At 46.3% G+C, this 24,641-nt stretch overlaps 4 protein-coding genes across 4 annotated transcripts; all 4 read right to left on the bottom strand.

Moving 5' to 3' along the window:
- Positions 1-4,148: 4,148 nt before the first annotated feature.
- On the bottom strand, positions 4,149-5,096 carry LOC125444755 (olfactory receptor 14A16-like). The gene has a single exon (XM_048517398.1). The coding sequence runs from the start codon at positions 5,094-5,096 to the stop codon at positions 4,149-4,151; it is 948 nt and encodes a 315-aa protein (XP_048373355.1).
- A 5,473-nt stretch (positions 5,097-10,569) lies between these two features.
- Positions 10,570-11,547, bottom strand: LOC125444084 (olfactory receptor 14A16-like). The gene has a single exon (XM_048516521.1). The coding sequence runs from the start codon at positions 11,545-11,547 to the stop codon at positions 10,570-10,572; it is 978 nt and encodes a 325-aa protein (XP_048372478.1).
- A 6,975-nt stretch (positions 11,548-18,522) lies between these two features.
- LOC125444083 (olfactory receptor 14A16-like) lies at positions 18,523-19,497 on the bottom strand. Its single transcript, XM_048516519.1, has one exon. It carries the CDS (start codon positions 19,486-19,488, stop codon positions 18,523-18,525), a length of 966 nt encoding a protein of 321 aa, XP_048372476.1. The 5' UTR covers positions 19,489-19,497.
- A 2,302-nt stretch (positions 19,498-21,799) lies between these two features.
- LOC125444082 (olfactory receptor 14A16-like) lies at positions 21,800-22,414 on the bottom strand. The gene has a single exon (XM_048516518.1). It carries the CDS (start codon positions 22,412-22,414, stop codon positions 21,800-21,802), a length of 615 nt encoding a protein of 204 aa, XP_048372475.1.
- Between the last annotated feature and the right edge of the window lie 2,227 nt (positions 22,415-24,641).

Below are 24,641 nucleotides of genomic sequence, written 5' to 3'. Positions count from 1 at the left end.
TCTATTGTGCTAAGTCCTGGGACAAGAGGGCTAATTGTTTTTAGATTAAATCTGGAAGCGCTAAAAGGCTTTATGCAAACTAGCTCTGTAGAGCTGTGCTCAGGTTATTCAGGTTTGGCTGAGACATCAGATTAGGGAGAGGACTGATTGATTTAGGCAAGTTGTATCAATAGGTGGAGGAAATGCAAGGCAGCAACCATTTGTTGCTAAAACGTTATCTAAAAGAAACCGTGAACTGCAGCATCAGATACCAAGGTGTTTCCAGGACCTCTTCTCTTACAATATTTTAGCAAGGTGTGGTAATCAAGATCATGCCCACAGCTTAAATGAGACCTCCTAATCCTTTGGCCTGCTTCCAGTGGACACTTTTCAACCTACACTTTAGAGAAAAATGACAGTTGGCTTCTACCAATGTCGTTTAGCAGAAAAATAATATGAGGCTTATATTTCATAAAGCGGGGTGTGAAGGGCAGGGCTAACAGGACGCACGCCTGGGGGTGCAAAATTGCCCCCTGGCCCTTCCCCCCCTCTTTCCTTACATGAGATCTCTCGGGCAGAAGCTCCCCCATGGTGCCCCTCACGCGACACAATAATACACAACCACCAGTTCTTTTCATTACCTTACTTTCCACGCCCTTTTATCACTTTTTGAAGGCTGCATAAAAGTGGTTTTAGCCATATAAAGCTCGTGGGGAAAATCTGCCCAAGGAATTCAGAGTTCTGCGGGAGACCTTGGGGCTCACAAGGTCTCCTGGGAAGTATAGTTCGTCAGGCAGTTTTTTCCTGAACTGCGGCTGCTTTTTTCAGCCTCAAAAAGTACTAGAAATAGAAAAAGAAAGTAGGTAAGTGTGGGAAGGGGGGCGTGTGTGTGCATGTGCATGTGTGCGTTCCATGGGGGGTGCCACAGGGGGCAGGGGGGCAGAAAAAACACACTGCACACCAGGCACAGTTTGGCCCAGCTATGCCTCTGCAGGTGGATTTGTGATTTTTCCCAAAATATGCATTGGATCCCATCTAATGATATCTTGGAGGACTGCAAAATAGCAAACTTAGGGAAATATGGACTAATGGTTCTGATTGAGGTAGAAAAAGTGAAATAACTGTCTGTGTCATAAATGGTATTATTAGTATGGACCTACAACTTCTTTATGCCAGCACAAGAAGCCTTCCAAGAGAATCAGAAGCTTCAATGGCAACACAAATAAGGAAAGGTGTTTCTCAAGTCTCTCTCCTCCTCCCTTGCAGTTACCTGTTCAGGATGGGTAACATTTCTTGTGAAAGCCCAAAAACTTGGCATCTTATTTTCAACCCTCACAGGTGCATTCTGGGGGAACAGGAAACTAAATTTTTTACCTCTGACAGCAACTTTGGAAGTACTTCAAAAATTCAACCAAGGCCTTTTCTGCATCCAACAAAACAAATGAATGCTGTGAATTACCACGAACCATGATTGCTGCTAGGGGTGGGAAAGGGTAGAGTCTGATTCCGGCTCAGTGAGGGCGGAAACAAGGAGGTGTCCAATATTGTTTGGGGTGGATGAAGACGAGTCAAAAACCTGCTGGCCACGTCAGAGGAGAAAAGGAAACCCAAGCCTTTAAAGGCCAAGCCTTTCTTTGTGCCAGCCATGTGCTTGGGCTGGCCGACGATTTTCACACCCACCTCTCCCTATTTTGCAAAGGTTGTTAATGCATTCTAACATCATAGACATTGATGGTTTTCACGCATGGGTATTGATCTGGAAGGGCCAAAGGGGGGAGCTAGGGAGCAACCCCTCCCCTGGGAATGGCAGACAATGGCAAGAAGCATCCGATCTGCCAAGCAGGGCATCTGGGGAGCACCTCTTGCCAGGAGCGTCCACCCAGCAGAGCCCCATGGTGGAGCGAAGCTGCAGTATGTGGCATCCACCCACTGGAGCTTCACTGTGATGCTGACACAATCAGATTAAGACCCATGCTGCGCCTCATGCTTCTGTTTGTGATTAATAAATATGGCTATGGCCGATTGATTTACCCCAGCCAAAAGGAGTGCAGTGTCACTTGTGGATAGGGCTTTCGCCCCAACAAAGCTCCACCCTCAGATGGCAACAACAAGCCTTTATTGGCATACAAAACAATACAAAATTTCCAAGCAAAACAAGATTTAAAAACACAGTTAAAATTACTAATTTACAGTATAAAATTTGCAACAGTTTCACTAAAGAGCACATCAGAGCTGTTCAGGAGGTTGGGTATCTTATAACACTCTTGCCACTAAGAACATTGCAAGAAAATGGAATTCATGTATTTCATGCGTATATTATCGTATTTAGGGCAACTGTAATCAGATCACAGGAACAAACCCTTTTAGAATGTTCCATATTCTTAAATCTTCCCTCCAGAAGAGCTGATGGCAACACATTACATCTTGCAGTAGCCAATCTCTCCTCTGGGTGGGATTACCGGTAATCAGCAGACGAAGATATGCTGCCATAATTCCACACTCGCATGGGATTAATAATGTAGTTGGGGAACAGGTTGTCTTGGCTGCAAGAGTCAAATTATGAAACTCAAGATCCAAGAGCCTATTCTTAACTAGTCTGAAGGCTTCCACCTTTGTGAGCATAAGGAGTGATTCCAAAGGGAAACCAATAGCTTCAACCTTTCTAAAGATCAAAGTATACCATTATGAAATAAAGTGATCTGATAACAGGGAGGAAATATAACTATTGGATCCCACTGGAAAATGTATATGCAGTCAATATTTTATGGCCCTTATCCATGCCAAGGTTTTTTAAGTTGTTTGGCCCATCTCTATGCACAACACAGCATAAGATTAAAAGAAAATGCTAAATACTAACAAATAAAAACTGCAAAGGGTGGGAGAAATTTAAAACTTATCTTTAAAAGGTGGAGGAACACAACAAACAGCGACAACCCGGCATGCCAAAAATACAACCTAAACCTTTTCTGCATCCATCACTTCCCACAGATTTTCCCAATGGGCATACCTTGTTACTTCTGTGAAATCATTCTGTACACTTTCATTTCCCCCATCATTCCCTTGTCTCTTCAGTTACATTTATCCCACATGCTACTTATGAAAATGTATTATTCCTAATGGTGATGAGATGTTATCTGTGATGCATTACAGCATCCTCACCTAATTGCTCCTGCTTCTTTGTATCTGTGCCTGAACATTAATATCACAGCTTCTATGAGAAACTGACAAAGTTTGTCTAATTGCATCTTGGTTCTTATCTCTATCGCAACATGACATAACTAGTTTGATATGAAAGGAGGGGGAAAAAACCCAAACCCCTTATGAAAATGGATGATGGGGGAAGGGGGAGGATAAAATGCCTGAAGAGAAGGTTGGGTGACACCACAAGGATGTGGCTTTAAAATGGATTTAAAACAGCAACAACAACATTGTTGTTGTCCCTGGCCCCAGGAATGTACAATTGGCCTCGACTAGAGCCAGGTTATTTCCTGCCCTGGCTGCTGCTGGTGGGACTCAGCTGAAACCAGGGTCCTGTGGGATCAGCTGAAACCAGGGCCCTGTGGGATCTTAAATAGTTCTGCAAAATCTGGAAGACAGAGATGTATCACCAGGCTTTTGATTGAGAACAATTGTGTGCCCCAAAGTCCTCTGTCAGCCTACATATTAGACACCCTGTTTCGCTACATAAACCTTCCTCTCCATTGAATGAACCCATGCTTGGACAGTTCTGAATGAAACCATGTCAAAGCTGAGCCAGGTAGCTTTTAGAGGTAGCTTTTCTGACATCTTGAGTTTTAAATGAGATTAGTATTTTAGCAATCTATGTGTTTCATGTATTATTGGTTTTAATGATGCTTGTACATTACCCTGAGGCCAACTTCACCTAGGGAAGGTGGGATACAAATTAAATAAATCAAATAAATAAATAAAACTGTTTGGGAAAACAATGGAAGAAAAGTGAAGAAATAAACTTTCCAGAACCAAACAGAGGGGGAAAAAACGTGTGGAACTTGAAGGGGGAGAATGTACCATTTAATGGCAAGATTGGTTGTAAATAATTCATGCAAAATATCCTGTTTTCTTTCCTGTGTACTATACCTGAGAGGCAAAAAAAAATTCTCTGCAGAAGGATATTAAGTCTCATTTATGAGGAAAAGATTTGCTGGCAATTATTTTAGAATATTGCACAAATCAAAGAGCTTCAACAATGCAGTTTTGATTTCTTTGTTTCTCATGCTATAAATGAATGGATTGAGCAAAGGGGGCACTACAGCATAAATTATTGCAAAAAGAACATTAAGGTCTGACGAAGAGTAACTGTGAGGCCTCAAATAGGAAAAGATTCCACTAAACATAAGCAAAGACACCACAGTGAGGTGGGGAAGGCAAGTGGAGATGGCCTTTTTCTGACCATGCACAGAAGGGATTTTGAGCACTGCTACAAAAATCTGCACGTAGCTGACAATGATGAAGATGAAGCATCCTAGTCCAATGAAACAGGCAAACAAAAGGATACCAACTTCTACTAGATACATGTCTGAACAGGCAAGTTTTAGAATCTGTGGTATTTCACAGAAGAACTGATCAATCATGTTGGAGCAAAAGGTGATAGCAAAAGTTCCGCCAGTCTGTAACATACCATCAAGTATACCAGCAATCCATGCACTGGCTGCCATTTGAATACAGGATCCTCTGTGCATAATAATTTCATATTGCAATGGATTGCAGATAGCCACATACCGATCATGTGCCATCAATGTAAGAATTGCAAAATCTGCTCCAAGAAATAGGAAAAGGAAGAAAATTTGAGCTACACACCCCAAATAAGAAACTGACCTACTGTTCATGAGGGAATTGGCCATAGTTTTGGGTAATGTGACAGAAATTAAGCCAATATCCAGAATGGCTAAGTTCATGAGAAAGAAGTACATGGGGGTGTGGAGATGATGATCCAGGGCTACAGCAAGAATGATGAGAAGGTTGCCAGTCACTGCAGTCAGATATACTATGAGGAATATAAAGGAGTATAAGATCTGTACTTCTCGGATGTCTGAAAATTCTAGGAGCAGAAATTCAGATGTGGAGGTGAAGTTGGGCATTTTGCTTCCAAGATTCATTTGCAAACTACCTGCAGAGTTGAGCAGAACAGAAGAAGCAAGCCTTTATTGGCATAGACAACAGTACAACAGTAATAAAAAACGGATTAAAAAGCATATACAATACAGGTCGAAGGAAATCTGCTGGCATTTAGTAATTTCCAGGAGAAAGTCTGCCACTATGATACAAAGAGAAGTATCAGGGTTGTCCAACAAGTAGTGTAATCTAATTAAATCGGGGAGATGGGGTAAATGTAAAGGAGTAAGATTCACATACTTGGATCTGATTTCCTTGAATCTGAGACAGTGAAGTAATTGGTGGGCCAGAGATTCAACTGAGCCATTGTTACATGAGCACAATCTTTTAGCCTTTTCTTGCTTATTAAATCTGCCATGTAACAAGGCAGAAGGCATAACATTAAACCTGGCGAGCATTATGGCTCTCCTTTGAACAGGGTTTATTAAGCAGTACAGGTAGTGTGCCAAGTGGCCCCGTTCAAATAGGAGAGAAAAATACAGGGGGGAGTACGTTTTCTTGGCTGCGGTGATTAGGGTAGAGAACTCTCTATCCCATAGTTGACCTTTTCATTTTAATTAACCTTTTAATGAGCAGATAAAGTGATTTAGAGAACAATTCTCACCAGGTCTTCCCAGAATCCTACTGCGATCTATTCAATTGAGATTTTTTGTCTTTGCAGTTAACTGATATCAATGAATAGTTCATCAGGATTCCTTGTTTGGTTGTCTTAGCATAGAGATTGGTGCTGTGTTGAATGGGTAAAGGATGGGCAAACTGGATGGGTGCTCAGTTTCTCACTGGCATTCCCCAACATGAGAGTTTGCTCCGATATAAACTTCTGCAGCATCCGTGCTCAAAGACTGGAACTATACCAAATCTCACTCATATTTTGCTTGGCCATGCATAGAAAAAGTCAGTGGAGAGTTTTCTGATTCCTCACACACACACACACACACACACACACACACACACACACACACACACCTATAGTACATGGGTGCATGCAAGTGATGATCCAAAGTTACAGCAAGAACGATGAAAAGGTTGCCAGTCACTGCGGTCAAACATACTGTGAGGAACACAAAGAAATATATTATCTGTACTTCTCTAATGTCTGAAAATTCCAGGAGCAAAAATTCAGATGTGTAGATAAGGTTGTCAAGATAAGCTTTCAATATCCATTTGAAGACTATCGGTAGGGCTGTGGAGAGAAAGTATTTCAGAGAACAATCCTCAGAGGGGCTTCTCCAAATCCTACTCTGGTTTATTTAATAGGCATCTGTTCTGGCTGCAAAATGAACTCACATCTGGTTCCTCACATCCAGGAAGATTCTTGAGTGCTCGCTTGAAAGCGTCAACTAACATTCCCTCTTCAAATTCCGTAAGACTAATGTTATTAAATGACCTGGTTTGCCCATACATTCATGTGGGAACGAGGAGCACCCTCTGTCTTTCCCAAACACCATCTATCACCCACTCTGTACAAAGAATATCATACCGCGTAAACCCCAACCCTTTTAAATATACAGGAAAGACATATTGGGTATTCTCCCTTTCCCCCATTTTGACAGCAACAACCACTCAATGTTTACTCAACTACTTCAGCTTTGAAGTTTTGAATTTATTCTTTCTTCTGTCCATTTTATTCTAAATTAATGTGTATGGTTTGTAAGTCCTTTGCCTCTTTCCATTTCATGGGGACAAACTACCAACCTTGACCTAAACGGACATGGCTCTATGAGTCCATATGAGAGGTCTGGAACCATGGCACCAGGAACATTCTGATGCCAGTTCAATTTTTTTCAAGAGGATTTAGACTGAATGGAACACTTCCAGATAATGTAGCAAAAAATGGTAAAAGACTGGAAGGAATCTCTTTGTAGCTTGCTGCAGTCATTGGTTATCACACACTCACACACAAATTTCCCAATATCAAACATGACTGACTACCTTTGAGTCTCCTTTCTTCCCCAGCTCTTTTCATCTTACGCTCCCCATGTCAATTTCTGCTGTAGTATCAAGTCACAGAATACTATTTTTTCATCTTTGATCTGGATTTGGACCAATTAATCAATCACAGTAATAATGATCTGTGACAAAAGAGAGACGGTTAGGTTTGATTGCTGTTTCTGCTGTTTAAATTCATGTATCCATTTGCTCATGCCATTCCATAGAGGGTTTGTTGCCAGGTACTCCTAATCAAAAAGAAGTAGGAATGAGGCAGAGCTTAATTTATGTTGTGTTCCTGGCAATTGGCTCCCAAGAGTTTACCTCACTTAACTGCCAAGTGATGCTAAAGTCTTTGTTGTATTATTACTTCCATTTTTATAACTAGTGGAAATAGACCAGTAGCAACACATGGCTGTGCATGAAGTAAGACCAAATGCATCTCAGAAAGAACTATGGCCCATTCTGCACGAGTCAAAATATGTTGGTGTGGGATGCTCACTGCTCCAGAGCTCACCATGGCCCTTTCCGCACGGGCCATAAACGGTGCCCTGGGGACGGCAAAAACGCCGTCCCCAGGGAGCCGTTTGCACAGGTGCCGCTGCAAAAATGCAGCAGGGCGGCCTCAGGTCGCCTCCAAAAACCTCCCTCCTGGAGGGAGGTTTTTGGCACAACAGCGCATTCCCGGTGACGCGGTGCGAACGGCACTGCCGGGAATGCGCTGTTTTCTCTCCCACTCACCTCGTCGCCTTCGTCGCCCTGCTGGCCTCTGAAGACCCTCCCTTGCTGTCCTCCGACCCCTGGAGGTCGGAGGGCAGCGTGGGCGGGTCTACGGAGACCAGCAGGGTGACGACGGTGACAAGGTGAGTGAGAGAGAGACGGGAAAGGGGCGGCTCTGTGTGGAGCCACCTCTCCTGCATCGGTCTCTACGGGGGCCGCTCGCATGCTTCTGTACGCCAGAATGGCCCGTGCGAAAAGGGCCCATGTGTCCTGCCCCCGTCACATTTATGGCCCAGTTGATTCTGGGGCCATTATTAAGGGTCAAAAGTGGAGAATAACTTCTGTAACATCCACTAAAGAGATCTTCAAGAAGATGAAAAAAGAATTATCTAAAAATGGGCAATTGGTTTAAATAAAGCTTGAATATGAATATGATGTTAAGTCCTTTAAAACTTCAATTAGATGTTCTTTTAAAAATAGCCAAAGATAGGGCAAAACTGTAAAGTATAGGTGATGGGAACAGACATAATGGTGGAGGGTGAAATTAAATGGGTTCAGAAATAAGGTACGTTAAATGTATAGAAATAATCTTAAATGTTGGGATAATAAGTTAGGAATACAGATGGTGTTTCTTTAATACAATGTGGGTATTGTTTAATTTCATGATTTAGGAAAGAGATAAATAAAATCTGATGTTGGACTTGAGGTTTTTGTTTTTGTAAACAAGATAAAAAGGATAAATTTGACAGCAGTTTTGGGTGGGAAGTCATGCAGTTGCATGTAGGTATAAATTCTTATGTTTGTCATTTTGTCTTCATTCGTATGCACTCTTTGGATGTAGATTGGGGTGGCTTGATCACCATTGCACTTTCTGTTTCTTAGTTCCTTTTGTATTAGTTTGAGTAGTAGTAAGATGTAAAAATGTAATAAAAACCATTAAAACAAAAAATCATGGGTATCAAAGAAGGGATTCATAATTATGGGTAAAATCATTCAGGACAATTCAAGAACAAGACGGAAAACATATTTTAAAAGACAGTTTATTTTAAAAATACTGTTTCACCACAAAGAGAGAATCAGACCTCCAACTTCAACACTGACTTCCCCAATCAGTCTCTGCAGTCTCTCTGCAACACTCTGAAAGAGGTTTACACATTACACAAATGCTAAATTCTTCATGATCTCCATGGCAATGGAATCATTGGCTATTTGGAGTCTGTTCATTCTAGCAACTTCCATTTGCTTTTGCTTTTTGCATGGTGTAGATAATACGTAAGTTGGACTTTACCCTGGCAATAATGTTATATGACTCCTGATTTTTTTTAAAAAAAATGTCCTTTTTTCTCAATCTCCAAGGTTCTTCCAATGAGATTCACCCAATAACCTACATGAGGACTAGCCACCAACAGAATCAAAATCAACTAATTCCATACAAAATCATAATGGATTATTGTGTTCTAACATCACTGCTGTTTCTCAGTGTGATGCAGAATGACCCAGCATGCCCTCAACTACTCCTTATTTATTTATTATATACTTTGTTAGCTAAATGAAATTATGAGCTTTTAAACAAGCACTATACCAATGAGAAGAGAGATACTCTAATTGTGAAGACATGGTTACATTGTTATAGTCAGTTATTCAAGCAAATTATATCAGGAAATGCAATCCAAAGGGTAGGGTAGCTGGCCACAGCCAGGGATGGCACTGTCATGGCACAGCCACGCTGCCTCCTAAGTAGCTTGCTGCACATCAGATTCTTATAAATTCCCTCCTGCAATTTCACTCACTCCTCACTGTGGACTTGGTGTATCTTTGTATTAATGTGACATCAGTCATTTGGGATGAAATTGACAGAAGTGATAAATCAACAATATGACAAACAGGAGAAATGGAGGAGGAGGGGGAGAAGGCTTGTGTTGTTTAGTTTTAGGAGGAGGGGGAGAAGAAAATGGCTACAAGGGAGGTTGGGTGACTACACAGGGACATGGGTTCAGGTGTTTAGTGAGGTGGAGAAATAGATACAGTTTCAATATGATCCCATGTTCAAGTGAAGCTGACGTGGAAATGGATTTTTTAAAATTGTAGCAAAAAAGGTTAGGAAAACAACAGAGGAAAAAATAAGGGAAAATATTCCAAAAACCAACCGGGGGCAGGGGGAGAATGTGCAATTTTTAAAAAAATATCCATAGCATTTGGTGGCAAGATACATTGCGATCAAATCATGATGGAAAGGCCACAGTGAAACAAGACCATTTTCCAAAAAAACCCATCAGATAATAATTCATTTTGTTCAAATATGAAATATTCCAAATTTTTATACAGCTATTCTCATATAATTGTACGTTTCCAATAAGATGCTATACATCAATAAGGCTATCTGAGCGTGATCTGTCATTCCATTGATTGCTGGGGTTGGTTCAGCTGATCTGATTGGCTACGCTTGTGTCGTTTACCTTCCCCAGTGTGCATCCCTCCCAAAGCTGTGCACTCAGTGGAAAAGAATGACCATCTGAAATAGGAGCCTTAAATTATTTTTGACACTTATCCACACATAACTTAGCTTATTTAAAATCAGCATTGTAGATTGGGTTTTTTAAAAAGACATAGTAAAGCCACTTATAGATATATTGTGAATACCCCAACACTCAGCATCACATTTTCAATGCTCAGAAGTACATGCTGGGGAGAAAGGGAAACCAAAAACTTCTACATCTGAAGTGCTTTAAAAAATTTACCCTACCATTATTGTGTATTGTGTTCGACCTCACCCCCACCCCAAAAATATTTGCTGAAGGATATTTAGTCTCACTTTTGTAGGAAAGCTTTCTTAGCAATTATTTTAGAAAAATGCCCACAATCAGAGAGCCTCAACAATGCGGTCTTGATGTCTTTGTTTCTCATGCTATAAATGAATGGATTGAGCAAGGGAGGGACTATTGCATAAATTATTGCAGAAAGAACATTCAGGTCAGATGAAGTGTAACTCTGAGGCCTCAAATAGGCAAAGATGCCAGTAAAGGTAAGCAAAGAGACCACAGTGAGATGAGGAAGGCATGTGGAGATGGCCTTTTTCTGACCATGTGCAGAAGGGATTTTGAGCACAGCTTCAAAAATCCGCACATAGCTGACAATGATGAATATGAAACATCCTAATGCAAGGGAACAACTAAATGTAATCAAACCAACTTCCACCAGATACAGGTCTGAACAGGAGAGTTTTAGCATCTGTGGTATTTCACAGAAGAACTGATCAATCATGTTGGAGCAAAAGGTGATAGCAAATGTTCCGCCAGTCTGTAACATACTATCAAGTATACCAGCAATCCATGCACTGGCTGCCATACGAATGCAGGCTCCTCTGTGCATAATTCTCTCATATTGCAATGGATTGCAGATAGCCACATACCGATCATATGCCATTACTGTTAGAATCGCAAAATCTGTTGCTTCAAATAAGAAGAGGCCGAAAACTTGAGCTACACACCCCAAATAAGAAATTGAGCTGCTGTTCATGAGGGAATTGGCCATAGTTTTGGGTAATGTGACAGAAATTAAGCCAAGATCCAGAATGGCCAAGTTCATGAGAAAGAAGTACATAGGGGTGTGGAGATGATGGTCTAGGGCTACAGCAAGGATGATGAGAAGGTTGCCAGTCACTGCAGTCAAGTATATGGTGAGGAATACAAAGAAGTATAAGATCTGTACTTCTTGGATGTCTGAAAATTGCAGGAGCAGAAATTCAGTTGTGGAGGTTAGGTTGGGCATTTTGCTTCCAGTATTCATTTGCAGACTGTCTGCAGGGTTGAACAGAGAATATGATTTAGAGCACAATCCTCCCCAGATCTCCCCAGAATCCTACTGTGGTCTATTCAATGGAGATTTCTTCTCTTTGCAGTGAATAATTCATCAGGATTCCTTCTTTGGCCATCTCAGCCTGGAGATTGGTGCTGTGTTTAATGATCTTTTAAACATGGGCAAACTGGATGGGTGCTCAGTTTCTCACTGGCATTCCCCAACATGAGAGGTTGCCCAGAGAGAAACTTCTACAGCTTCCATGCTGAAAGACCTGGAACTATACCAGATCTTGCTCATATTTTGCTTCGCCATGCATAAGAAAAGTCAGTGGAGAGTTTTCTGATTCCTTACCCAGCTCCACAGGAAAATGCTGTTGTGCATAGTCATCTCCCCACACATACGCACTGTTGATTAGTTATATATACTTCAATCCTTGGAGTTCTGGCAAGCTGGACAAGATAAACTTATGTCTCTCCTGTCTGGAGTACTTGAAATTCCATACATGGAATAATACACCTACTCAGCACCGAATAGTCTTCTGGTAGTTTTATTTATCAAATCCTCTCTTGGATGTGTGTGAGTTGCTTTTCTATGCCCAACTGACGTCTGTGAATGCTGCCTTCTCCTCTAAGACTTTTCAAATGATTGGTTTCCCCTGAAATAGAAGCGGATATCCTAAATCACCCAAAGAAGCAGGACTTCAAACCTGTCACCACCAGCCACCCTGAACTCATTTCTTATTCATTTTAAATTGCGCCCCTACCCCAAGGAATAATCTCCCTTTAACCCATTTTGAAAGCCACAACTATCCCCTTAAGGTCTACTCTATTAAATTCTGCTGTGAAATGTTTAATTTGTCCCCCACTTGGCTTTATGTTGCCCATTTTTTCCCAGATAAATGCGTACATTTTGAAAGTCCTTTGCCTCTTTCCATTTCTTGGAGACAAACTACCAACCTTGACTTAAACGGACATGGGTCTATGAGTGCATATGAGAGGTCTGGCACCAGGAACACCCTAATGCCAGATTAATTTTAGGTTCAATGGAACACTTCCAGATAATATAGCACACACAAAAAATTACTGGAAGGAATCTCTTTTTAACTTTGCTGCCATCATTCTACACTCACACACTAATTTCCCAGTATCAAACATGATTGAATACCTTGGAATCTTCTTTCCTCCCCAGCTCTTTTTATCTGAAGTTCCTCATGTCAGTTTCTGCTGCAGAAATCCTTGATGTGGATTTGGATCAATGAATCAATAAGAGTAATAATGATCTGTGACCAGTGGTGGGATTCAAATAATTCAACAACCGGTTCCAGTGGTGGGATTCAAATAATTTAACCACTGGTTGTTTACAAGCACCATTTGAACAACCGGTTCTGCCGAAGTGGTCTGAACCTGCTGAATCCCACCACTGTCTGTGACTAAAGAGGTCAGGTTTGTTTGCTTTTTCAGCTGTTTAAATTCATATATCCATTTGTTTGTGTCATTCCATAGAAGGTTTGCTGCCATGTACTTGTAATCAAAAAGGAAGTAGGAATGAGGCAGAGCTTAATTTATGTTCTGTTGCTGGCAATTGGCTCCCAATTGCTGTGAAATTCTGATGTTAACTTAATATTTTTCAAGACATCTAGGATAAATGGAACACTTCCAGATAATATAGTGATGAACTGTAAAAGAATGGAAAGAATCCCCCTGTAACTTTGCTGTAATTTTCCAGTATCAAACATGACTGAATATCTTGGAGTCTTCTTCCTTCTCCATCCTTTTTGACCTTAGGTTTCCTGTGTCAGTTTCTGTTGCCATATCATCATCAAATATTATTTCTTCATTCTTGATGTGGATCTGGACCAATGAATCAATTATATGATTGTGATGTGTGACAAAAGACGGAAGGTCAGGTCTGCTTTGTGCTTCAGCTGTTTGAATTCATGTATCCATTTGCTCATGTCCTTTAATAGAAATTTTGCTACCATGTACTCTGCTAATTTCTGTCAAATCATAATAACAAAGGCTATGAGAGTGAGAGACTACTTAATTTATGCTTTGTTGTTAGCAACCAGTCCCAAGAGTTCATCTCACTTAAGTGTCAAGTGATGTTGAAGTCATTTTTCCCCTGCTTTATTATTACTTCCATTTTTTGTAACTAACCTAAATAGATGATTATCACAGCATGTCTGTGCATGAAGTAAGATCAAACACATCCCAGCAAGATGTATGTCAATGATAGTATTGGAATTCTTCCAATTTATCAGCACACACCCCAAAGAAAGATCCCATCAGAGGATAGTGTTATATTTATTACTTTTTAAAGCTGAAGTTTATGGATGGATGGATGGATGGATGGATGGATGGATGGATGGATGGATGGATGGATGGATGGATGGATGGATGGATGGATGGATGGATGGATGGATGGATGGATGGATGGATGGATGGATGGATGGATGGATGGATGGATGGATGGATGGATGGATGGATGGATGGAGCTATATTTCTATGTCTATCGATAGATTTATATCTATCTCTACTTATTACTTTTTAAGCTGAAGTGTGTGTGTCTAGACAGATAGAACATCTGAGATCAGGAGATCAAGCAATTTAAAGCTACTAAAAACAATCCTAAAATACTAAAAAATAACTATCCCAAGGGGGGTTTTGTGGCAAAAAACTTCATAGGATAAAGTCCCTATAATTTGTACATGCAACACAAACATATTCAAAGTGTTAAGTCAAAGAACAGCTCCCCCCCCTCCCCCATAGCATTTCCTTTCAATAGCAGGAAATGTGATTCCTGGAGCTATTGCATACATTTAAAATTGTTGTCTCCATGGTTTTTGGCTCTCAAGGAGCCAAAAGGAAAGGGAAGAAATTACATCTGCTTATCTCTTCTTCTGGTGTGGTTCTTCAGATACCAGAGGGGCACTTTTCCCTTTCCTCCTCCTCCTTCTCCTCAGTACAGAGCCTTCAACATACATGACCATTAGACTTAGGTGTATGGATCATTAATCACAAAGGACTGGTTGGAGAAAAGAATGTGGCAACAAATTGCATCTTACTGTCACTTTAATCATCCATTAATTTATGGACTGTTTTCATCTTGTTTCAGCCGTTCCTTTCGTTTCCACATATCATTCATGAAAGGTTCTTGTCACTTATGAATGAATTTAATGTGAAGGACGTAGTTTGTATTATGTTTTCCAAATGAATGTATTATTGCATCACTTATATTGATTACATAAATTGAAAAAATAGTGTTAAATTACTTTCTTCCTTGTTTATTTTGGCAAGTATTGTTGTTTGGGGGATTGGCTCCCCATTTGTCTTGCGTTCCCAACAAATTGCATCTGCCAACATCTTCTGCTGGCCAACTGCTGGATCTGATTCATTTCATTGAAATACCATTGACAAAATATATTCAACATGTGTACTTCTAATGCAATATTTTTTGGTGATGGAATAGCCAATGTTACTAAACTAAAGAACCATTGGTTCAGTATTCAAAATGGAAGACTGTTGCTGAAAACAAGGTTAAAGGAAAACATCTAACAATAGTAATGTCCCATGTCTGTACCTTAGATTATTTTGTGTGGAGGCAAATATTCCCCGTACTTCTGTGGTGAAGGCTGTGTTTCTCCACAACACTGGAGTTAGTTTGCTGGATAATAAAATCATGGAGTACAAAAACTATACAGATACACATTTCATGGGTTGTTTTTGTACCTCCTTTTATTAAAAGACGCAAGCTGTTGGCAGGCTTGCACCGCTCGGTGCCTGGCCAAAAGGATCTTCGACGCCCCATCACTAAGGAGGTGTTGCGCACCATTACTGGGGTGCTGCACAGAGTCTGTTCAGCGGACTACGAAATTCTGTTGTTCATGGCCGCATTTCACTTGGCTCATCATTGGGTGTACAGGCCCAGTGAGTTAGTCGCCCCCTCCCGAGCTGTGAGGCCGGATAAGGTGCTGCAGTTTCATCACTTAGCGATGGGAGAGGATGCTGTGCATGTTTGGCTCTCCCATTCCAAGACGGATCAAGTGGGGCGAGGCACATGGGTGACTACCCTTACCAGGCAATATCATATGTCCCCGTGCCTCCACAGCAGTCTGATTGCCATTCAGGCCCAGGCGGGAGGGCATGCTTTTCATCCATCAGGACTGTTCCCTGCTGACCAGGTATCAGATGGCAGCCGTGTTAAGGGGTTGCCTGAATGAATTGGGGTTACCCTGCAAGGAGTTCGGGCTCCACTCATTCCGTATAGGGGCAGCCACTACAGTGGCCCAGGAGGGCAGGGCCCCTGAGCAGATTCAGGCCATGAGCAGGTGGCATTTGGGAGCCTTCAAGGCCTATGTGCATCCTCACTTATCTTTCTAATTCCCCTCTGCAGCATCGCCAGCATCGCTGCAGACTGCTCACCGGCAGGTGTGGATCATGGGGCACAGCATCGTGGAGAGAGAGCTCGTGCTTACACGGCATCTTCCGGCTGGGGTCTGAACCTAGGGCTGGACCCAGTGATGGAGCTCCGGTGGCTGGGACAGAGTGGCATGAGATGGGCCGAGTTACAATGGGCAGTGTGCTTGGCCATCTTCCGTATGGGCCACCCAGATGTGCTGGCTTTGCAACTGGGAGAGAATGACTTGCCGGCCTTGAAAGGCCTAGAGCTGTCCTGGAAGATGACCGCCCAACCCCCGAAGGGCTCTGGGCCATGTACAATGAGACATAAAACAAACATAATACAAGATCATAAATACAATATACCAATAAAACATTAAAATTCATTAAAATACATTATAGCAGCAATTCCAAAAATTACAGCTAAAGATACATGCACAGATCCATGCACAGATGGCGCCCAAACCAAAGGCCAGGAGGGCCAGCATTGCCCAGAAATAGATGGGATCAGCAATCAGGCAATGCTGAAGATGGCAAAACTGTCATGGGGGCTTCAGAGGGGGCAGGCAGCATATTTCCTCACAGCCTGTCTGTGGACTGTGGGGTTGGTTTGCGCATATGTTGCAGCAGCTTCCAGAAGTTGTCTTTTTCTAATGCAGTGTGTAAAGCGCTTTCTGCGTTTAATTCCTCTTCTTCCTGTAGCAGTTTCAGCAGAAGGGATAGGTTTGCATGCGTTGTGGAGGGCAGTTTTAGAGTGCATTTGGGGCACCATGGTGAAGGACATGAAGCTGGTGGTGTTTAACTGTCACCCTTAGAATGTTAATGCAGCATGTCTGTGGACTGAGGGGTTCGTTTGCCCTTAGAATGTTTGTGCAAATGGCCAGAGATGAGCAGTGAAAACAGTAAATAGGTAATAAATCAAGTGGAAGTATATTTTTGGGGATATCCTTTCTTACTGAGCACCTGGAGTATGTAAGGAACAGGCGTGCCAGATTTCATGTGTGTGGCTTTGGTGGTTTTTGAGTTCTTTTGATGAGTCAGTGAGTCAGTGGTATTTCGTGTTTATATATATAGATAGTAAAACATTGTTAATTTATATTACATGGTTTAGTACATTTAAATCCAAAAAACTGTGAGGTAGGTTAAGCAGAGAAAGGATAACTGGCCAAAGGTCATCCAGTGTTTATAATAGCAGAATAGTCATTTGAACATGGACCTTTCCAGATTTTAGTCCAAAACCTTAGTCATTACATAACAATGGGAAATGGACAATAGATTTCATATCATATCTCACTGAAATATATCACCTCATAAAACCTAAGTAGGATTTGGTCTGCATGAAATATAATAGGGACAGATCAATACATTTTAAGTGCCTATTTTATTTTCCCTTGAAATTGAATGTGGATTTTTTTCCCCAATACATGTACTAGGTCAACGATGGCGAACCTTTTCGAGACCGAGTGCCCAAATTGCAACCCAAAACCCACTTATTTATCGGGAAGTGCCAACATGGCAGTTTAACCTGAATACTGAGGTTTTAGTTTAGAAAAAACGGTTGGCTCCGAGGCGTGTGTTACTCGGGAGTAAGCTTGGTGGTAGTTGGTGGCTTGGCTTTGAAGCAACCGTGCAACTCTTCCAATGGGTGAATCACGACCCTAGGAGCGTGTACTCAGAACAAGCCCCATTGCCAGAAACCAAGCTTACTCCCAGGTAAAGGATCACGCTTTAGTTCTTCGCATGAAAATCAGTGAGGTTTAACAGCACTTAACAGGGTTACCTACACTGCTTCCCCAAAACTAGGTCTTAGGTTTAATGCTAATAATGGAGTCCAGTGGCCCAGGCCAGCCTAGATGTGTGGGGTGGGGGCAACTCTGTTTGCACGTGCCCACAGAGAGGGCTCTGAGTGCCACCTCTGGCACCCGTGCCATAGGTTCGCCACCACTGTACTAGGTCTTGCTTAGCACTGTCATATAAGACCACAAAACAGCTAACCCAAGAAAATATTGTCTAACCTTCTTGAATATACTAGAAGGGTGAGATAAATGGAAGTACTGGGACACAGTTCTTTTTGCCAGGACAAGAAGCCTTACAAAAGAGGCAGAAGTCCCACTGGCAATATGAATGAGAAGGGTATTTCTGAAATATCCCTCCTCCTCACTACAGCTGTGTTGGTGGGATGAATTTCATTCCTTGTCAAATTGCCAACACTAAGCACCACATTTTAAAACCACACAGGAGCATGCTGAGGAGAACCAAAAATGTCTACCTCTAACGGTACTTGCTCAAGTACTTCAAAAAATCAATCTAATCTTTCTTGTGAATTACATCTGAAGCATAAATAAAATTAAAGAACTCTCTGCACATGAAGATTCAACCTCATTTTTGAGGGAAAGTTTTGCTAGCAATTAATTTAGAAAAATGCCCAGTTCAATTGGTCCTTGTGGAAAAGGGCCCTACGTCTGACAGCAGTTTTCAAAGCGTTTCATAAAATTCAATCTAATCTTTCTTATGAACTATATCTGAAGCACAGAACCAAATAAAATAATTCCCTTCACAAGATGATTCAACTCCATTCTGGTAGAAAAACTTTGTGAGCAATTATCTTACAACAATGTCTCCAATCGGTGAGCTTCAACAATGCAGTCTTGATTTCTTTGTTTCTAATGCTATAAATGAATGAATTGAGCAAGGGAGGGATTACAGCATACATTATTGCAGAAAGAACATTAAGGTCAGATGAAGAGTATCTGTGAGGCCTCACATAGGCAAAGATGCCACTAAATATAAGCAAACACACCACAGTGAGATGGGGAAGGCAAGTGGAGATGGCCTTTTTCTGGCCATGCACAAAAGGAATTCTAAGCACTGCTCGAAAAATCTGCACATAGCTGAATATGATGTAGATGAAGCATCCTATTGTAAAGAAAGAGCTCATTATAATCACTCCAACTTCAACTAGATACATGTCGGAACAGGCAAGTTTTAGAACTTGTGGGACTTCACAGAAGAACTGATCGATTATGTTAGAGCAGAAGTTGATAGCAAAAGTTCCTCCACTGTTTAACGCACCATTGAGCATACCAGCAATCCATGCACTGACCGCCATTTCAATGCAGACTCCTCTGTGCATAATGGTCTCATATTGCAATGGATTGCAGATAGCAATATGACGATCATGTGCCATTATTGTCAAGATGGCAAAATCTGACCCTCCAAAGAAGAAGAGGAAGAAAACTTGAGCTACACACCCCAGATAAGAAATTGACCTGCTGTTTAGGTAGGAATTGGCCATTGTTTTGAGTAACAGGACAGAAACTGTGCCAACATCCAGAATGGCCAGGTTCATGAGAAAGAAGTACATGGGAGTGTGGAGTTGATGATCCAGGGCTACAGCAAGGATGATGAGAAGGTTGCCAGTCACTGCAGTCAAGTATACTGTGAAGAATACAATGAATACAAAGATCTGTAGTTCTCGGATGTCTGAAAACTGAAGGAGCAGAAATTCCGATGAGGAAGTAACATTGGGCATTTTGCTTCCAATATCCATTTGAATGTTATCTGTAGGGCTGAGAAGAGGAAATATTTCAGAGAAGAATATATGGCAGGTCTCCTCAGAATCCTACTCTGGTCTCTTCAATTATAAATTTAATAAATAAGTAAAAATAAATTCAATAGGGGTTTCTTCTGACTTCACAGATAATCAATATCAGTGAATATTTAACCACAATTCCCTGTTCAACCATCTCAGTCTTGTAACTACTGTTGTGTTGAATGAGCCAAAGGATAGTGTCATTTGCATATAGGAAAATTGGATGATTGATCCAGCATCTCACTGGTTGTCTCTAATCCCACACTTGGTCCATATGTGAGTTTGCCCAAACATAAGCTTCTACAGCTTCCATGAAAAAAAAGCTCTGGAAACCTCACCTGGAACTATAAGAACATAAGAACAAGCCAGCTGGATCAGACCAAAGTCCATCTAGTCCAGCTCTCTGCTACTCGCAGTGGCCCACCAGGTGCCTTTGGGAGCTCACATGTAGGATGTGAACGCAATGGCCTTCTGCGGCTGTTGCTCCCGATCACCTGGTCTGTTAATATACCAAATCGTTTACAGAGGGACTCATATTTGACTTATCTATGCATAGGAATGGTTAGCAGAGAGTTTTGTGATCCCTCTTCCAGGACCACAGGTTGTTCATTAAACCTCCCCCCACACCCATACACACACATGGTAATGAGTTATTTGTGTCCCCTTCTCCATAGAGTCCTGTATCCCTACTCAACTGGACAAAGTAAATGGGGTATGAGATTCCCCTCCCTCTAGAGCATTTATTTTCTGCTTGTAAACAGTTAAGAATTGAAAATACTATACATGGAAATAATGTGCCAACACAGCCGTGGAAAGCACCTGGGATAGTTTTCTTAATAGCCTGCATTAGATGTGTGTGAATTGCTTTACTTGGATGATATATGTGAATGCTGCCTACCCTCCTTAGAGTTTTCAAATGATAAAATCCACACAAAATGAAAGTGGGTATCCAGAATTGCCCAGAGAGGCAGGCAGGCAGAGGTGGGATCCAGCAGGTTCTCACAGGTTCCCAAGAATAGGTTACTAATCATTTGTGTGTGCCGAGAGGGGGTTACTAATTGGTGATTTTGCCACGTGATTTTTGCCTTAGTTATGCCCCTCCTCTCAGCAGTAGCGCGCAGAACTTGAAGCAGTCTAGCAGGAGGTGCACCGGTGTGCGTGGCAGCCTGCGCCTGCGTGCATTCGTTTCCCACCCAAGGACCGACGCAGTGGCTGCATCCTTGCCACAGCCCCGCCCAGGAATGCCCCACCCCCGGAATGCCCAGCCATGCCCCCATCGTGCCCCGCCCAGTCCCATTGGCGCTACACCACAGTTTGAATCCCACCACCATGGGAACCTGTTACTAAAATGTTTGGATCCCACCACTGGAGGCAGGACTTTAATTCTGCCACCATCAACCACCCAAGAACAGTGTCTTTTAAATATAAACTTAATCTGGTTCCTCACCTCCAGATAGACTCTCTGGCACCCCTTGACGACTATAACCCAAACTAGATTTTTCCCAGCTCAGTATTCAAACTCCAATGGTCTATAGGATTAATGTTTTTAAAAGGGCTGTTTCACCCAGCCATTCATTATCAGACAACCTTGGGAACCACGAACAGACTACATCATCCCCAAAGACCATCTCTCACACACAATCTTCCAAGAATCTCATTTCCTTCTAAGTAGACATGAAAAAGAATATTTTGTATTATTATTTCTTTTCTCCCTTAAGACAGCAAAACCACATCTTTAGGATATATTTTGCTTATCACCTATTAAGTTCTGGATATGGTATTTCTCTTCACTTTTCTTTAGGCTGCCCATTTTATTCTAATAAACCTGTGTATTCCGACAGCCCTTTGCTTCTTCAAATGGACATGGGTGTCTGAGTATATAAAAGAAGTCTGGCACCAGGGCAACTGGAACAGTTCCTGTGACACTCTGATGTCTATTTATTTTTTCCCCAAGAAAAGGATATTGTAAAACATTGTAATATAGCAAAACATTGTAAAAAGCTGGAAGGAATCTCTTTGGAATTTTGCTGCAATTATCTAGACTCATATGCTAATTTCTCAATAACAAATATGACCAAGTACCTTAGAGTCCTCTTTCTTCTCCAGTCCTTTTCTTCTTAGTTTTCCTGACTCAGTTACTGCTGCAGAGCCATGTTATTGGGTATTATTGATTCCTGATATGTAAGGCAATATCTATCTTGTGTACTATATCTGAAGCCCCTACAAATTCTCTGCTGCAGGATATTCCATCTCATTTTTGTAGAAAAACATTCCTAGCAATAATTTTACAAAAATGCCCACAATTAGAGAACTTCAGCAATGCAGTCTTGATTTCCTTGTTTCTCATGCTATAAATGAATGGATTGAGCAAGGGGGGAATTATAGCATAAATTATTGCAGAAAGAACATTCAGGTCAGATGAACTGTAACTCTGAGGCCGCCCATAGGCAAAGATGCCAGTCAAGATAAGCAAAGAGATCACAGTGAGGTGGGGAAGACAAGTGGAGATGGCTTTTTTCTGACCATGCATGGAAGGGATTCTGAGCACTGCTCGAAAAATCAGTACATAGGTAAAAATGATGTAGCTGAAGCATCCCAGTCCTAAGAAAGTGCTCAATATAATCACTCCCACTTCAACTAGATACATGTTTGAACATGCAAGTTTTAGAATCTGTGATGCTTCACAGAAGAACTGATCGATGATGTTGGAGCAAAAGGTGATAGCAAAAGTTCCTCCACTGTGTAACACACCATAGAGTATACCAGCAATCCATGCACTGACCGCCATCTGAATGCAGGCTCCTCTATGCATAATAGTCTCATATTGCAATGGATTGCAGATAGCCACATACCGATCGTATGCCATTACTGTTCCCCCCCCCACCCCCCCCCCGAACACCCCCCCCCCCCCCCCCCCCCCCCCACCGCGCCCCCCCCCCTAACCCCCACCGGGGCCCCCCCCCCCCCACCCCCCCCCCCCCCCACCCCCCCCCCCCCCCACCCCCCCCCCCCCCCACCCCCCCCCCCCCCCACCCCCCCCCCCCCCCACCCCCCCCCCCCCCCACCCCCCCCCCCCCCCACCCCCCCCCCCCCCCACCCCCCCCCCCCCCCACCCCCCCCCCCCCCCACCCCCCCCCCCCCCCACCCCCCCCCCCCCCCACCCCCCCCCCCCCCCACCCCCCCCCCCCCCCACCCCCCCCCCCCCCCACCCCCCCCCCCCCCCACCCCCCCCCCCCCCCACCCCCCCCCCCCCCCACCCCCCCCCCCCCCCACCCCCCCCCCCCCCCACCCCCCCCCCCCCCCACCCCCCCCCCCCCCCACCCCCCCCCCCCCCCACCCCCCCCCCCCCCCACCCCCCCCCCCCCCCACCCCCCCCCCCCCCCACCCCCCCCCCCCCCCACCCCCCCCCCCCCCCACCCCCCCCCCCCCCCACCCCCCCCCCCCCCCACCCCCCCCCCCCCCCACCCCCCCCCCCCCCCACCCCCCCCCCCCCCCACCCCCCCCCCCCCCCACCCCCCCCCCCCCCCACCCCCCCCCCCCCCCACCCCCCCCCCCCCCCACCCCCCCCCCCCCCCACCCCCCCCCCCCCCCACCCCCCCCCCCCCCCACCCCCCCCCCCCCCCACCCCCCCCCCCCCCCACCCCCCCCCCCCCCCACCCCCCCCCCCCCCCACCCCCCCCCCCCCCCACCCCCCCCCCCCCCCACCCCCCCCCCCCCCCACCCCCCCCCCCCCCCACCCCCCCCCCCCCCCACCCCCCCCCCCCCCCACCCCCCCCCCCCCCCACCCCCCCCCCCCCCCACCCCCCCCCCCCCCCACCCCCCCCCCCCCCCACCCCCCCCCCCCCCCACCCCCCCCCCCCCCCACCCCCCCCCCCCCCCACCCCCCCCCCCCCCCACCCCCCCCCCCCCCCACCCCCCCCCCCCCCCACCCCCCCCCCCCCCCACCCCCCCCCCCCCCCACCCCCCCCCCCCCCCACCCCCCCCCCCCCCCACCCCCCCCCCCCCCCACCCCCCCCCCCCCCCACCCCCCCCCCCCCCCACCCCCCCCCCCCCCCACCCCCCCCCCCCCCCACCCCCCCCCCCCCCCACCCCCCCCCCCCCCCACCCCCCCCCCCCCCCACCCCCCCCCCCCCCCACCCCCCCCCCCCCCCACCCCCCCCCCCCCCCACCCCCCCCCCCCCCCACCCCCCCCCCCCCCCACCCCCCCCCCCCCCCACCCCCCCCCCCCCCCACCCCCCCCCCCCCCCACCCCCCCCCCCCCCCACCCCCCCCCCCCCCCACCCCCCCCCCCCCCCACCCCCCCCCCCCCCCACCCCCCCCCCCCCCCACCCCCCCCCCCCCCCACCCCCCCCCCCCCCCACCCCCCCCCCCCCCCACCCCCCCCCCCCCCCACCCCCCCCCCCCCCCACCCCCCCCCCCCCCCACCCCCCCCCCCCCCCACCCCCCCCCCCCCCCACCCCCCCCCCCCCCCACCCCCCCCCCCCCCCACCCCCCCCCCCCCCCACCCCCCCCCCCCCCCACCCCCCCCCCCCCCCACCCCCCCCCCCCCCCACCCCCCCCCCCCCCCACCCCCCCCCCCCCCCACCCCCCCCCCCCCCCACCCCCCCCCCCCCCCACCCCCCCCCCCCCCCACCCCCCCCCCCCCCCACCCCCCCCCCCCCCCACCCCCCCCCCCCCCCACCCCCCCCCCCCCCCACCCCCCCCCCCCCCCACCCCCCCCCCCCCCCACCCCCCCCCCCCCCCACCCCCCCCCCCCCCCACCCCCCCCCCCCCCCACCCCCCCCCCCCCCCACCCCCCCCCCCCCCCACCCCCCCCCCCCCCCACCCCCCCCCCCCCCCACCCCCCCCCCCCCCCACCCCCCCCCCCCCCCACCCCCCCCCCCCCCCACCCCCCCCCCCCCCCACCCCCCCCCCCCCCCACCCCCCCCCCCCCCCACCCCCCCCCCCCCCCACCCCCCCCCCCCCCCACCCCCCCCCCCCCCCACCCCCCCCCCCCCCCACCCCCCCCCCCCCCCACCCCCCCCCCCCCCCACCCCCCCCCCCCCCCACCCCCCCCCCCCCCCACCCCCCCCCCCCCCCACCCCCCCCCCCCC

Source organism: Sphaerodactylus townsendi, linkage group LG15 (assembly GCF_021028975.2).
Source record: "Sphaerodactylus townsendi isolate TG3544 linkage group LG15, MPM_Stown_v2.3, whole genome shotgun sequence".
Classification (NCBI taxonomy): Eukaryota; Metazoa; Chordata; class Lepidosauria; order Squamata; family Sphaerodactylidae; genus Sphaerodactylus; species Sphaerodactylus townsendi.
Note: the sequence above shows the minus strand (reverse complement) of the source record. Positions and strands in the feature narration are given on the sequence as shown.

What these genes read in the sequence shown, in the direction of transcription:
- LOC125444755 (XM_048517398.1), bottom strand. Translation starts at nt 5,096, where the DNA reads ATGAATCTTGGAAGCAAAATGCCCAACTTCACCTCCACATCTGAATTT.
- LOC125444083 (XM_048516519.1), bottom strand. Translation starts at nt 19,488, where the DNA reads ATGCCCAATGTTACTTCCTCATCGGAATTTCTGCTCCTTCAGTTTTCA.
- LOC125444084 (XM_048516521.1), bottom strand. Translation starts at nt 11,547, where the DNA reads ATGAATACTGGAAGCAAAATGCCCAACCTAACCTCCACAACTGAATTT.
- LOC125444082 (XM_048516518.1), bottom strand. Translation starts at nt 22,414, where the DNA reads ATGGCATACGATCGGTATGTGGCTATCTGCAATCCATTGCAATATGAG.